Below are 15419 nucleotides of genomic sequence, written 5' to 3' on the forward strand. Positions count from 1 at the left end.
TGTTAAGAAACCAGAAGCATTTCTAGTGGGCATTGTCGGTAAGGAGATTCCTAAGAAAAAATGTATCCTTTTTTATGTATGCCACGACGGCGGCAAGAATTCTATTAGCCAAGAACTGGAAATTACCAACGATCGACGACTGGCAGATGAAGATGATGGAGTTTATGGAATTGGCTGAGATGACCGGAAGAATCTGCAACCAGGGAGAGGAAACGATAGAAGAAGAATGGAAAGATTTTAAGTTATATTTTAAAAAATATGCAAAAGCAATATATTAAGATCATAATTAGGCTGTAAACATACTGTGGAAATTATGGTTACAGGTAGGTAGCCGTGTTGGTCTGGGTCGAAGTAAAATAAAAAAATTCTTTCAGTAGCACCTTAAAGACCAACTAAGTTTTTATTTTGGTATGAGCTTTCGTGTGCATGCACACTTCATCAGATACAGTGAAATAGAAGTCCCCAGGCACTTATGTAGAGAAGGGGTGGGGAGGGGTGGGGATGGGGAGGGGAGATCACTCAGAAGGGTGGTGGAAGTGGGTGATTGACTGACTGATAGCTGTTGATGACCGAAAACGACTGCAAATGGTTTTGCATGAAAAAGCAAGGGTTGAGATGGCTGAAGATCGCTTATCATGTATAATGAGATAAGAATCCGATATCTCTGTTCAAACCAGGTCCCTCCATGGTTTTGAGCTTGGTGATAAGTTGTAATTCAGCAACTTCTCTTTCCAGTCTATTTCTGAAATTCTTTTGTAGTAAGACAGCTACTTTGAGATCTTGTATAGAATGTCCTGGGAGATTGAAGTGTTCTCCTACTGGTTTTTCTGTCTTCTGGTTCCTGATGTCAGATTTATGTCCATTTATCCATTTATGTGGAAACTAGTGGATTTTAGCCCGTTTAAAAACGGGCGCTAGAGGAAGCGGCCTGCCGGGACTGGCTTGGCGGTGGCGGGTCTTCCCGCCACCACCAAGCCAGTTCGCAGCGGGGGCTTTTCGCCGTTTGCCTTCCCCTGAGGGGGAGGCAAACGGCGAAAAACCCCGCCGCGCCGCAAATCGGCTCCGGGACTGGCTTGGCGGTGGCGGGTCTTCCCGCCACCGCCAAGCCAGTCCGCAGCGGGGGGTTTTCGCCGTTTGCCTTCCCCTGGGGGAGGCAAACAGCGAAAAACCCCGCCGCGCCGCAATTCGGCTCCGGGACTGGCTTGGCGGTGGCGGGATGTTCCCGCCACCGCCAAGCCAGTCCGCAGCGGGGGCTTTTCGCCGTTTGCCTTCCCCTGGGGGAGGCAAACAGCGAAAAACCCCGCCGCGCCGCAATTCGGCTCCGGGACTGGCTTGGCGGTGGCGGGATGTTCCCGCCACCGCCAAGCCAGTCCGCAGCGGGGGGTTTTCGCCGTTTGCCTTCCCCTGGGGGAGGCAAACAGCGAAAAACCCCGCCGCGCCGCAATTCGGCTCCGGGACTGGCTTGGCGGTGGCGGGAAAAAGGGGAGGAATTCCTCCCCTTCTTCCCGCCGCTGCCAAGCCAAAGCGGGCCTCCCTCCGCGCCCGCTGCCGCTTCGGCTTCCTCGGGTTCCCCGAGGAAGCGCCGTCCCATGCCGGAGGTGTGCGGCAAGGCTGCCGGGGGGGGGAGCGCTTCTCTCCCCCGCCGCCTCACCGCGCACCTCCAGCATGAGACTGGGCTTCGGAGCGGCGGTTGGCGGAGCGGCAGTTGGCTGTTCCCTGTGTCCCGAGAGCACGGGTCCAATCCCTGTGTCCCTGGTTGTCCCTCCGTCCAATCCCTGTGTCTCTGGGGGACATGCGCAGTACCCCAGGGACACACGGGACATCTGGACGCAGGGACAACATGGACATTATTATATAGGATTATGAATATGTTAAGTGATAGGAGTAAAATAAGATTATACAAGGTGATTAAAATGGTTTAGAAATTGCTAAAGTATAAGTTTGCCAAAGAACCACAGGGGAAGGGAACCCGAGGGGGTCCCCATATATAATGTGAATGAACAAAGGAATAAGTAATTTTAATTGTGTGTTTTTTTCTCTTTTTTCTTCTTTTTCTCTTTTTTCTGTATAGTGTTATTGTTGTAGTTTTGTCTTCTTGTGTCTTCTTTTTTGTATTTTGAAATTTTTTAATAAAAATTATTATTAAAAAATTGCGCACTCACCCTTGCGGTGGGTGAGTGGGCGTCCTCTACACCCTCCCATCGCAGACAAAAAGGGACAAGAGGAAGTGCAAGGATTGTTGATGGAAGGGGATCTCTTCTGATTAAGTACAGTATTTGCAAGAAGACGCCTGGAGACCTACCGCTGGTGAGCGGAAAAGACTCCGATATATGTCTGGGCTCGGCGTTCTTTAATGCCAAGTGCCTAGTCTTTTTAATGTTTATTTGCACCAGGTTCGTATTGACAGATTTTGGGGCTTCTAACAAAACAAAAACGGGGGGAGGCACCCCAATCCTGCTCCAGGAAGTCTCTGGGCGTCTCTGCCTTGACTTTGGAGTCTCGCCCTCCGCTCCGCCCTCCCGGTGCCACCCATTAGGCTCGGGCTGGTGCTCGTCACCATCCGAGGCTGAGCTCCTGCGCCGTCCTCCAGCCCGATTTCGATTTTGATTTCGAGGTTTTGCTTGCAGTTGTCTTGCTGCTGCTGCTGCTGCTGCTGCTGCTGCTGCTGCTGCTGCTGCTGCTGCTGCTGCTAGCGCTGGATATTTGCCTAGGTGAAATCGCCAGGCAGAGAATAAAGTTCGGGAAGAGAGAGGGGCACTTTCCAAAAAGGAGATCCAGAGCAAGTAACCCGAGCCTTCCGGGAAGAAGGTAGGAAATCGGTCGGTTCATTGCTGTCAAGGCGCTGGACGGGGGTGATTGTGTGGGAAAGCAGCTGGCAGGCAGGGGAAGGGTTAAGTCAGCCTTTCCGCGCACCCCCCCCCCCAATCTTTGCAAGGGCGAAATCGGAAGTGTGCGTTCTTTAGAAAAGGGTTTAAGGTGAACTTTGCTCTCCCATGCTAATACCGTACGTACAGTAAATCTATCATAGCACCCTGAAATGAGCCCCACTGTATTCAGCGGCAGGATTGCACTGGAAGGCTGCAAGCCTGAACACACTTTGTACACCCTCCTTGAAGGCAGTGGGCCTGACTTCTGAGTAAGCTTTGCAAGGTTCCTGCTGTCGATCTGCAAATCTGATTCACTGGTAGAATTGTATTGGAAGGAAAACCCGGACTCATTTTTTAAATAAACAAATGTTTCTGTGTTATGACAGCACATGCCTCTGATAAAGATCTTAAAATTCCTTCCCTTTTTCTAGCTTGATTTTGTAACATATATCAGACTGGAAGAGTGTATTTTATTGTATTAATATGGAAATTAATAAAAAAAATATATGTTTGACTCATGTACTTAAAAAAATGGCCTGCATATTGGATCAATTTCCTCTCAAAATCAGTTTAAAATGTTGGAATTCTATATACAGCCCTCCCACTAATAGATCAGCAATGTGGAAAAAAAATGTTAATTATTTTTAGTGTCAGTACATAAAATAAAAGGTGGCATTCACCTTCAAGAAATAGGCATTTACTCTTCTGTCTCTTCTGCTACAATAAAAAGAAAGGAATTTACACTACTCGGCATGGTGCATGGCAAGTAAACACACACACCCCCCCAGCACCACCTGTGGCTTTCACTGTAAGCATCTGATCCCCAGTACCTCAACCCTCTAGAACAGGTGTAGATTGGTCACAGCTACTGTGTTTCTCCGAAAATAAGCCATGCCCCGAAAACAAGCAATAGTGATAGGCTTAATAAAAAAAATAAGACTTGCCCTGAAAATAAGCCACCATGTGTTTTTTTGAGGTAAAATAAATATAAGACGGTGTCTTATTTTTGGAGAAACATGGTATCCTGAGAATGGCCATCTGGGCTACGTGATCTGTGCTGTTCCTAAAGTCTTGCCCTGCCAAGTCAGGTTTCACTCATTCACTCACTCACTCACTCACTCCAGGGTTTCCAGCTGTTGTTAGACTACAATTCCCATCATCCCTAGCTCGGAGGACCAGTGGCCAGGAATGATGGGAACTGTAGTCTAAAAACAGCTGGAGACCCAAGTTTGGGAAGCACTGACTCACTTATAGACAGAGACACAATTGAGTTTCCACTGTGTTGTGAGCTCCTCTGTTTTCCTTTTGCAGACCCATCTTCTCTTGCATGATGGCCCCAGGGCAGGTCCACATGGCGGCTCCTATTTGCCTAATTGAGAACATGCCGGACGGGAAGCTTGTGGTGAATCGGGAGGCTGCAGAGGTGCTTGCCGGGATCCGCCAGCCGGTGGTGGTGGTGGCCATTGCGGGGTTGTACCGCACGGGCAAGTCCTACCTCATGAACAGGCTTGCCGGCAAGAGAAAAGGTGACTGGCTTCATGAATATTCCTTGTTACTCAAGGGAAGGGCTCGCGTCTAGTAGCTTCGCATGAGGCCTCTTTGGAGCAGAGGCAGACTTTGGTAATATTTTGGCCTCCCTGAGTAAGCCCAAAATTTGGCGCCTCAGCATGGATCTTCTCAATTATGGATCTTCACAATTTTGCACCCCTTTGGCTCTGTGCAGGGGAACCTTAACACAGCACTGTTTGGAGCAAGGCGATTACATCTGCTACAGCTGGAACTGGGTTTCAGGGCTCCTGGGTTTTCTGCCTAGCCTAGCATGGAGACAGAGGAGTAATGGCTGTCATGGTGCATCAACGTGCATGGTGTATTTCAGATAAAATCGCCAATAGGTCCCTGCCCTGGGGAGCTTCCAATCTTCATTTCAACAGGCGAGAGTTAGGAGCATAAATATGAGTAAATGGGGCTACACACACTTGGCTTCTTTCCCAACATATCTACTTTGTTTCTTGTGGGATAGGTATTCTGGGTTTAAGCCAAAATAGCCTAGGAATTAAAGTGATCTTGCAGCCGGATCCTCAGAAGTAAGCCTCATTGGGTTCAGTGAGGCTAACTCCCAAGGAACTGTGCAAAGAACCAAAGCCCTGGGAGCTCTCATTTTCATGATGTCTGTCATTGTCTGCTCCTTCCTCAGGTTTCTGTCTGGGTACCACAGTGCAGGCGCAGACCAAGGGCATCTGGATGTGGTGCCTCCCTCACCCCCACAAGCCTGATCTCACACTGGTGTTACTGGACACAGAAGGGTTGGGTGATGTGCAGAAGGTGAGCTGGGGGAGACGGCAGCTGGGGGGGCGGGGGGGGGGCTGCGGAGGACTAGCACTTTCAAAAGAGCCTTGTGACAAAATATGTTGGGGGCTGTGTGCAGGGTTGAGTGGCACTATGTTACGCAGTAATATAAAATAAATAAATATGCTTTAGCTCTTCCTGGGGCACATGCCCACAATTATGAAATGCACACAACTGCTAAGCACCACAAGGCTTCCAAACGCAGTCTGGACAACTGCAAGCAAGTCACAGTTTGCTTACATTTCAGACGACGACTTCGCCTAGTGCAACAGAAGCAGGGGAAATGCAACAACAAAGCAGCTGCTTTGCACATGCAGGTCCCAGAAGAAAGAGCTGCAGATGAGAATGTGGCATCAGGATTTCGGGTATCAGAGGCGTGGGATGAGAAGACCTTTTTTTCAAAAAAAAATATGCCTGTATCTGTTTCAGGGAGGCATGGAGAATGATTCATGGATCTTTGCCCTCGCCATTCTTCTCAGCAGCACCCTGGTGTATAACAGCATGGGCACCATTGATGAAACGGCCGTGGAAAAGCTCCAGTATCCTTTTTTTGGGCACCATCAGTTCCAACCAGCCCCACAAGATTGGGAAGGCAGAACCATGTGGCAGCTGTATTTCTGCATAGGGCAGCACTTCCTGGGGGGACAAAGCTTTTGGTGTAGTAGCAAGTCGAGCAAACCTTTCCTTTCCAGGTCTGCCTTGGAACACAAAGTGCTGGGGGAGTGCAGGGGGGGCAAGGAAACATGCAGGGCATGTAGCTGATGGGGTGGGGCAGGCAGCCTGCCAAGGATCAGGTGAGCAGGTCACTGGGGCAGAGCAGGGATGGGGAGCCTGTGGGTCTTCCAGGTGTTGTTGGACTCCAACTCCCATCAGCCCCAGGGTGGGAGTTGTAGCTCAGCCACACCTGGAGAGACAAATGTCCACCCATCCCTGGGTTTGTGCTTTTGGAATGAATAGATGAGGGTCAGACCACCCATGAACTCAACTGCATAGTTGAGTATAAGGTCCTCATTCTCTACAAAAAAAGAAAGCAAACACCTGCCTGGTGTCCCAATCCAGAACAGGACTTCAGTATGGAGGAGCCAAGGGCTTTAAGCAGTTACCCCTGCTGTGGTCCTGATTCTGATTGGTACGTATAGCCTGGAAAAGAGGAGACGAGAGGAGATACGATAGCCATCTTCAAATCTCTTAAGGGCTGTCACAAAGAAGAGGGAACAAGCTTGTTTTCTCCGGCTCCAGAGGCTAGGACCCGATCTAATAGATTCAGGTTACAAGAAAGGAGATTCCGACTTGACACCAGGAAGAACTTTCTGTCAGTCAGAGCTGTCCGACAGCAGAATGGTCTCCCTCAGGAGGTTGTGGACTCTCCTTCCTTGGATGTTTTTAAGTATCTGTCAAGGATGCTTTAGCTGAGTTTCCTGCATTGCAGGGGCTTGGACTAGATGACCCTTGGGGTCCCTTCCAGCTCAACAATTCTATGATATATCACAATTTGCATAGCAAAAAGGCACCATTGAAATGACTTGGATCTTTGCCCCACTTTATTTCGCAGTGCTTATTGCAGGTACAAGGCTCCTGGTCAAGACTGGGATTTAACCCCTTGCAGGGAGAGCAAGGGGTTAAATGTCTCCTATTCCAGGATCCTGATCTGTATCTCTCACACTGCACTGACAATTTGTTTGTGAGTGGGGCACCTTGCATTAAATGGAAGGGCTACACAGTTAAGGCCATGTAGTTCCACCTTCAGCTGCAGTTCCTGTTGGGAACTCCCTGAAGTGTGCTTCACTGGTAGGCAGCGAAAGAGGGGCAACTAGGAACCCTGGAAGCAAGCAGGAATGGGAATGGGCCCTAATGTGTAAAGCAAGATATGCCAGGAGGGGTTAGGGCCAGGTTCTGCCACAAAGCCTTGCCCAGACCACCACTGCTTTTTAATTTTAAATTAATTTTGATGTATGTAGTCTTGTTGTTGAGTTGTATTTTAACCAGTTGTTTTATATTTGGTGTTAGCCGCTCTGAGCCCAGCTTTGGCTGGGGAGGGCGGGGTATAAATAAAAATTTATTATTATTTATCGTTGTTACTGTGTGCTTACCCACCGTGAGGAAATCACAGGAAGAGACACAAACCGTTCCAGCCAATGCATGATTTGGGAGAAGTTCAGATTGCAAAGCCCAACAACAGCCTTGCAGTCCTGTTCCTTAGCAAGCCCCAGCTATGTCACTGAGCTGGCAAAAGCAATCAGAGCAAAATATCCTTCCGGGGATGGCCAAGAAGAGAAGAATTTCACCGAATTTGGCCGATTCTTCCCAGATTTTGTCTGGGCCCTGCGGGACTTCACACTGCAGCTGCAGCTAGATGGACGCCATATCAGCGCAGACAAGTACCTGGAGAATGCCTTGAGATTTCTGCAAGGTGCGGTAGCCGAAACCAATGGCAACATCAGGACAAATCCTTCCTTGATCCTTCTTGTTTCCACTTATCTCCTGCTAATCGATTGAGTTTTCTGCTCAGCGGGGAGATTTTGTTTTATTTTGAAAGGTGTTTTGGGCATCACTTCCCGCTGATGACAGAGGATGCTTTCCAGGGTTGATGGGAGTTGTAGTTCCACAACAGCTGGAAGGCCATAGATTCCTTACACCTGGATTAGAGAAACCAAATGACACCTGCAGATTGTCACTATTTTGCAAGAGGATTTCAAGTGCATTCTGGAACTTTAGATCGGCACAATACTAACAAAGAACGGCTCCCCCACCCCCATACCCACACCCTTTCTTCGTCTTCTCTCCTAGGTGATGCTGAGCACATCCAGAAGCACAACATGGCCAGATCATGCATCCACAGTTTCTTTCCTTCACGGAAATGTTTCATATTTGACCGTCCAACTAGCAGGAGGAAGTTGCATCGGCTGGAGGAACTGAAAGAAGAGGATTTGGAGGAAGATTTCTTGGAACCAATGGCTCATTTCTGCCAACACATCTGGGAGACATCGCGGCCCAAGATGATCCCAGGAGACCGAGTTGTGACTGGAACGAGTAAGGAAGCTCCAGCAAAATTGTAGGCTTGGGGGGATATAGGAAGCTTTTTTTCATTGAAGCCATAAGGAGCAGTGTATTGACTGTGCTGTAGAAAGTCGCAGAGGTCTTCATGTGTGCTCTTCAACCCTTTCGTGTTGGTCAATTACCTGTGTTGCACTTTGAATCAAGCCCAATATAGCTTTGCCCAGCTTGGTTATGGTACCAATAACAGCTGTGAAACTGGTGGAGGAGGGACCCTTTGTCACCAGAGCAACATGAAGGTGTAAGGAGCTGTTGGCCTGACCATTGTAGATGGCTGAAGTTAGCAGTCCAGCAGGGATCAGGTGACATCAAAAACCAATGGGGTTCCCCCCCTCCAACCATATGAAATTGCTGATTCTGCCCTGGCCCACTTGATTGCCTGCTGAAAGCACCTCTGCCAGCAGGTGCAAAAAGAGTGGAGAGGTGAGAAACAAAGGAAAATTGAAATGGAGAGATTCGCTAATCCCAAACGATGAGTTGTTTTGTTATACTGTTGCCCTGTCATTTGGAAATGGTCAGCCTGCTGCAGCGCCCTCCAACCTGCTCTTTGTTCCGAAGGCAGGGATGAGGAATCTGTGGCTCTCCCAAATCCTCAGTCAGCATGGCCAATGGCCAAGCGTGATGGAGTTTCAGTCCAGCAATACCTAGAGGGTCACAGATTTCCCATTCTGCAACAAGAACACGCAAATTCTGTTGCATAAATTATGCAAATAGAATGAATTGGTTTGTTTTTCATTATTTATTCTGCTTTCAGTGTAGGTTTTTTTTTTAAAAAAAATAATAGGAGAAAAACAAAGGGCAAGCACAGAGGGATCGAATTAAGACTGAAATTTACAGGGGGCGGAGAGTAGAGCAGATAAAAGTAAGTATGAGAGAGGGCAATTGGATGGTGGTCCTCATCCCTCTCCTCTCCTTTTTCACATCTTCAAGCTCTTATTTGCAGCTACCGGTATGAAGGCTAGAACCCTTCTTCTGAAAACAAATCGCTTCATACTACGGGTATGTTAGGTGCAAGATCCTGATCCTGTTCTTGTATGACACAAGAGATACAGAATAATTGGTCCTCACTCTCTTGCTGATGTGGGCGGACACTTCAAGGCAGTTTGGGTCTGCAAATCCTTTCTCAACATAAGGAGGTTAATCAAGCCGTGCATTCCACTTCTATTATCTCTGATTCTTTGGCTTCAACAATCTTTCCCTTTTCAGTGCTCACAAGCCTGGCAAAGACCTATGTCGATGCTATCAACAGTGGGGATGTGCCCTGCTTGCAAAATGCAGTGCTGGCCTTGTCCAAGATCGAGAATTTGGCTGCTGTGAATGACGCTGTTTCCTGTTATGAAGAACGGATGCAGCAGCTGCTGCTGCTGCCGACCGACACACTTGAAGAGCTGCTGAGGGCACACGCCAAGTGTGAGAGGGAGGCCATTGGCGTCTTCATAGCCCGTGCCTTTGGGGACAATGTTAAACAATTTCAAGAGGAGCTTGAGGTGTGTTCTCTTTAGTGCCTTATCAGCTGCCTGCATGTTTAGCCCATGTCCATTTATTTATTTAATATGCTTATATATCACTTTTGGTCACACGCGACCTCGAAACAGTTTACATAAAAATAAAGAGTTATCATTAAAAACACAGATTAAAAGTCACAACAGAAGATCAGTGACACAAACAGTAAAACCACAGAAATCGATGCTATAAAGCAAATGTTTAATGTTTTACTGTGGCTTCCTAATTGTTGGAAGCTGCCCAGAGTGGTTACTGTAGATGGGTGGCATATAAGTAATAAATTATTATTTATTGCAGTTGCAGACAGTTCTCACATTTTTGGAGTGTGTGTGTCTTGACGTTACCAATTTCAGTTATGTCAATTTCACACTGATTGAATTTTGTAGTGTAAACAAAACAACAACAACAACAACACCCCCCCTCCCATCTGACCAGGTTGCCCTGACCACTCTGGGCACCTTCTAACAAATATGAAAACATTTTAGTATGTGGCCTTAGTATGTCTTCCCATTGTATAGTACACTGGGGAGGAAACTTTTCATCATTGCTAATGTGTCATCTTTCTGGTGCTTTGTTCCATTTTTGTCCTGTAGAATAAGTTGAATCAGAAAAAGAAGGCATTCTGCGAAAGAAATGAGAAGATGTCTTATGACCGCTGCCGTTGTGTGCTGCACTTTCTTTCCCGGGACCTGGTATCTGAGATCCAGCAGGGGATTTACGCAGTGCCTGAAGGCTATAAGTGCTTCCTTGCCAAGATGAATGAAATAAAGGAGAAATACTATGCATTTCATGGAAAAGGGGTTCAGGTAGGACAGGAGGAGAAGCACTTCTGTGACACTCGGAGAGGTGGGGATCCTGTTGCTGACTGAGGGCAGACTTACAGTGCAATCTAATGCATGGTTACTTGGGAGTATGTCCCACTGAATTCACCAGTTGGGGGTAAAGATGCAAAGGTACTAAATTGGTTGAAGAGGAATCCTCCCATTGCAGGATAGAGATCACAAACATGTCTGAAAATTGTCCCCTTCTTAGTGAGTTTTACAAATACTTCCAAACATTTCTAATGCTGATCCACATTTTATTAACTTTTATCCATTGTTGTATCACTGGTGGGTTGTTGGTTTTTTTTAAAAAAAAACTGTTCTTTTCTGGCTCATTTTAAGGGATATAGTTGTTTTTAGTTGTGATGATTTCTCTCCATTACCTTGTGAGGACTTTGGTTCTAAAAGGCTGGATATTTATCTTTCAATGAGTAAATAACATCGATTTCTCAGCGTGTCAATAAACTACTCACTTACTACCTTTGGGTCTTTAATCCCAACAGGACAGCATATTCAGTTTCCTCATCTTTTGGCAAAATTAATAACTTTTGCTCCTAATGTATTATCAGGCAGACAGAGCTCTTGAAGAATTCCTGAAATCCAAGGAGACGGTGGCAAAATCTATCCTTCACATGGACAATGCCTTGAGTGGCAAAGAGAAAGAAATTGAAGGTACAGATTTGGACAAACAGACACTCTATATATTATAACTAGCTGGCCCGAGTACACGTTGCTGTGCCTGACTCAGGGTCCTTGTTTCCCAGGAAAGGGGGAGGATGTGTTTGTCCCCCCTGGACTATGTGTCCCCCCCCTGTTGTTGTGTCTCATCCCTGTGATTACTCCTATTCTGTAGTGACCCATGAGGTATCCCGTCCCCCCTCCCCCGGGTCATCCCTGTGACTCCCCCCACCCTGGGTGAGCCGATGACCTATTCGGACCCCTCCTCCCCCACCCGCCACCCAGGGCTCCACTCGGCCTAGTCTGTAGGCTGTAGAGCCGAGGTCTAGTCTGTAGGCCTTGGCTGGCCTAGTATGTAAATGCAAGCCGAGGCCTCCGCCCTGTATCTCCATTCCTTGGCCCCCACCCTTGGAAAAGGAACTGTTAGCTTCTGGGTTCTATTTCCCAGCATGCACTTTTGGGTGAGTTGTGTGTTCTGAAACACGGGGTTTTAGGGGTTTTACGTGGCCCAGGTGTGACATCTGTGTACGGAAAGTGTCTTAGGTTACTCTCTTATTCGCATGTGGCGTTGTTTCCAAATTTCAACGCTATCGGTCAAGCGGTTTCGTTGAACATTAGAGAGGAACCGACATGTCCAGTTTACATTTTTATATATAGAGATTTATGAATGCCACAGATTAAATGCTCCTGTAAGTGTGGGGACACTAAAGGTTTTAATTGGTGCCCAGAAGATAACAGCATGGTGGTGTTCTAAAGCAGGGTTTCCCAAACTTGGGTCTCCAGCTGTTTTTGGACTACAACTCCCATCATCCCTAGTTAGCAGGACCAATTGTCACAATTATGGGAATTGTAGTCCAAAACCAGCTGGAAACCCAAGTTTGGGACCCTGTTCTAAAGTCCAGATCAGGGTTTCCCCAAACCCTGAGTTCATTGACACCTTGATGAGTTTATAAAGTTGTAATTGACTGCTTCTTAGGAATGTCAATGAAGGGAAAGAGCAGTGTGGGGATTATTTTTTTCGAAGCTGCAAAAAGTGAAACACTGCACCTATGCATCACTTTTTAGCAATAAAGCAGCGTGTTCTGAGAATACTATTGCATTGTGGAACCATCTTATTAAATTCGGCGGTTCCTCACTGCCAAGGAAGGTGAATCCTGTACCCATGCCCTTTATTTCTAGGGATAATAGTAGTTCCTATTAATTTTTTTCTATACCTTGTAAACCTCTTGTGTTTTCCTAGACCCTTTTCTACCCCCTTTCTGCCCCTTGGTCTTTATTTACCTGCTGCACATTTCTGTCGATCCCAGGGGATTAACATCTGCCACTTGGGAAAATCTTGGCCTAGATCCACCAGTGCAATGGCAGGCCCCAGAGGGAGGCCTGAGCAGAAGATTATAGCGCACAGAGAGAGCCAGGTTCATATAAGCGTAGGGGGTTCCTCCAGATTATTCACCTTGGATGCTTGATCTGACTGCCAGCAAATCCCTGCCTCTTTTTCTTCCCTGGACCCCAGCCCAGCGTGCTATGGTTGAAGCAGCCCAGCTGCAACAGAAGATTTTGGAGCAGGAGCTGGCCAACCTGGAACAAATGATGGAGGATAAGAGGCAACATAATGAGGAAGGCATCCAGCGGCTGAAAGAGAAGTGGGAGGAAGAGATGAAGAAGATGAAAGAGGAGGCTGAAAGGAGAATGGGGCATTTCCGCAAGGTAATGTGAGCCAGCCAGATTGTGTGGTCACACACAGTCACACTTTCTAAATCTATACTGTCTTATTACGAAAGAATTTCAGAAATAGACTGGAAAGAGAAGTTGTTGAATTGCAACTGATTACAAGTTGGACACAACTAAACAATAACCAAACTTAAAACCATGGAGAAACCTGGTCTGAATAGAGACATTGGGTTCTTATCTCATTTTAGCCATCTCACCCCTTGCTTTTTCCTTTAAGACCAATTACAGTCAGCCAATCACCCATTCCCACCACCCTTCTGAGTAATACCTCTCCCCCCCCCTCACTATATACAAGGGTCTGGTGACTTCTGTTTCAGTATATCTGAAGAAGTGTGCATGCACATGAAAGCTCATACCAAGAACAAACTTAAGTTGGTCTCTAGGTTGTTCCAATATTGGTTCCTCTGTTTTGTTTTGTCAGGTTGATATTGGTTAAATGTTTAGTTGGGGTTGGTGGTTATTTTAATTTGGGTATAACTGTAAACTGTCTATTGTTGTTGTTGTTGTTGTTGTTGTTATTGATTTATTGGTTTGTTTGTTGCTCGTACAGGATATTTTGTTTTTAATTTGATGGTGTTTTGTGTTTTTATATATGTTGTAAGCCACACAGAGTGGCTGAGGAAACACAGCAAGATGGGCGGGATATAAAATTTATAATAATAATAATCTCTGAATAATAATCTCTGAAAACACTTTCTCCTAGCTGGAAATAATAATAATAATAATAATAATAATAATAATAATAATAATAATAATAATAATATCTCCAGCTAGGAGAAAGTGTTTTCAGAGAGCCCCTCTCCAGCATGCTGGAAAATGCATGTTTATTGTGTAACCAAAGACAACGTGGGCCTTGTGACCCAAGAGAGGCCTGATTCCACTGTGAGTTCGTATCTGTTGCCCTCATCTGTTTTCTCAGTCGAACAATGACTGTGTGCTCCTTGTCTCTCTAGGAGCTGCTAAGACAGCGGTTTTTGCTGATGGCCATGGAAACAGAAGTGGAGCTCCTATGTTTGAGGGCATAAAGGAACAATACCTCAGGGCTTACGCTTACTACAGAAGCTGTCCACAGTGGAGTTTTGAGGACCAAATAAAGAGGCCTGGAAGTCAGGACATAACCACAAGGCTGGACAATTGGAAACTTCAAACTAGGGCAGATTATGGCAGCCTGTTTGTTGACTGGCACAAGCTGTTGAATACTACATTGCCTGTTTTGAACCATCTGCACTGGTTGAAGTATCATTTCTGCAATCACTTTGAAGTGCTGATTATTACCGTACTTTTAAAACATGATATAAGCCTGGTTCAAGGGATGTCTCCTCCCATATGAGCCTCCCTCATAGGAAGAACTTACGACGATGGCTTGGTCCAGCTTCTGTCTAATGAGGAAGTCATAAGAGGAACTGCTTTCCAAGAAATGGTTCTACCATCACCCCTTCCTGCTGGCTAAATCAGAAAAGAAAAACAATAACCCTTGTTTATTTTCAGCTGGCCTGTGCTGTTTTGTGTTTCTTTCTCTTTTTGTCCGGCTTCAATGGGGCATTGTTTTATTATTTTTATTGTATTTTAAATCTGTAAATCACTGTGATATAGTTTATGAACAGATACATGTAAATTTCAAATAAATAAATAAAAATAAATGTGCAATCCTTAGTGTGTCTATTCTGAAGTCGTATTACTTTCAGCAGAGTTACTCTCAAGTAAGTGTGCATAGGACAGGCTGCAGTCTTACACCATATCTCATAACACTGAATTCATACCATGGTTGGCTAAGGGAGCGTTCACACAATACATATATCATCTGCACCGCCGGAGCACAATTTCTGTTCTCATCCTGAAACAAAGTTCTTAACCCGAGGTACTATTTCTGGGTTAGCGGAGTCTGTAACCTGAAACGTTTGTAACCCGAGGTACCACTGTAATAACCATTGGGGAAAGTTTGAATGGGTTAATGGAAAGCGAGGGAGAGGAGAGTGCTTGGTGCTACAGTCAAACCTTGGTTGTCAAACGCAATCCATTCTGGAAGACTATTTGACTTCCCGAAACATTCAACAATTGAAAACTGAAAGCGGAAGCCTCAATACAATAGGGAAACTCAAAACAGAAGCCGCATAGCACATTCGGCTTCTGGAAATTGTTCGAAAACTGGAGCAGTTACTTCCAGGTTTTCGATGTTCGAGAGCCAAAACGTTCCAAAGCATAGGCATTTGAGAACCAAGGTTTAACTGTATCCTTCCCTTAAGGATGTGGCAAATATTACAACCAAGCAAAGAATCAACCACATCCCATGCCCAGCAAAGTGGAAACATAGAAAACCACCAGCCATTTAACGTCATCTCATTCATGTCCACTGAGCTCTCAACTGTGGAGTTAGCACTTTTGCAAGCGCCTCACATGATGATGTTCTGGTCTTGCAAGG

At 46.2% G+C, this 15419-nt stretch overlaps 1 protein-coding gene across 1 annotated transcript; it reads left to right on the plus strand.

The window, feature by feature from the left end:
- Positions 1-2545: 2545 nt before the first annotated feature.
- On the plus strand, positions 2546-14647 carry LOC118087552 (guanylate-binding protein 1). The gene is made up of 11 exons (XM_035120315.2): positions 2546-2808; positions 4179-4393; positions 5062-5189; positions 5643-5752; positions 7424-7623; positions 8001-8243; positions 9474-9754; positions 10364-10576; positions 11161-11263; positions 12783-12976; positions 13954-14647. Exons 2-11 carry the CDS (start codon positions 4195-4197, stop codon positions 14023-14025), a joined length of 1743 nt encoding a protein of 580 aa, XP_034976206.1. The 5' UTR covers positions 2546-2808; positions 4179-4194; the 3' UTR covers positions 14026-14647.
- The last annotated feature ends 772 nt before the right edge of the window (positions 14648-15419 follow it).

This window comes from Zootoca vivipara, chromosome 6, assembly GCF_963506605.1.
Source record: "Zootoca vivipara chromosome 6, rZooViv1.1, whole genome shotgun sequence".
Classification (NCBI taxonomy): domain Eukaryota; kingdom Metazoa; phylum Chordata; class Lepidosauria; order Squamata; family Lacertidae; genus Zootoca; species Zootoca vivipara.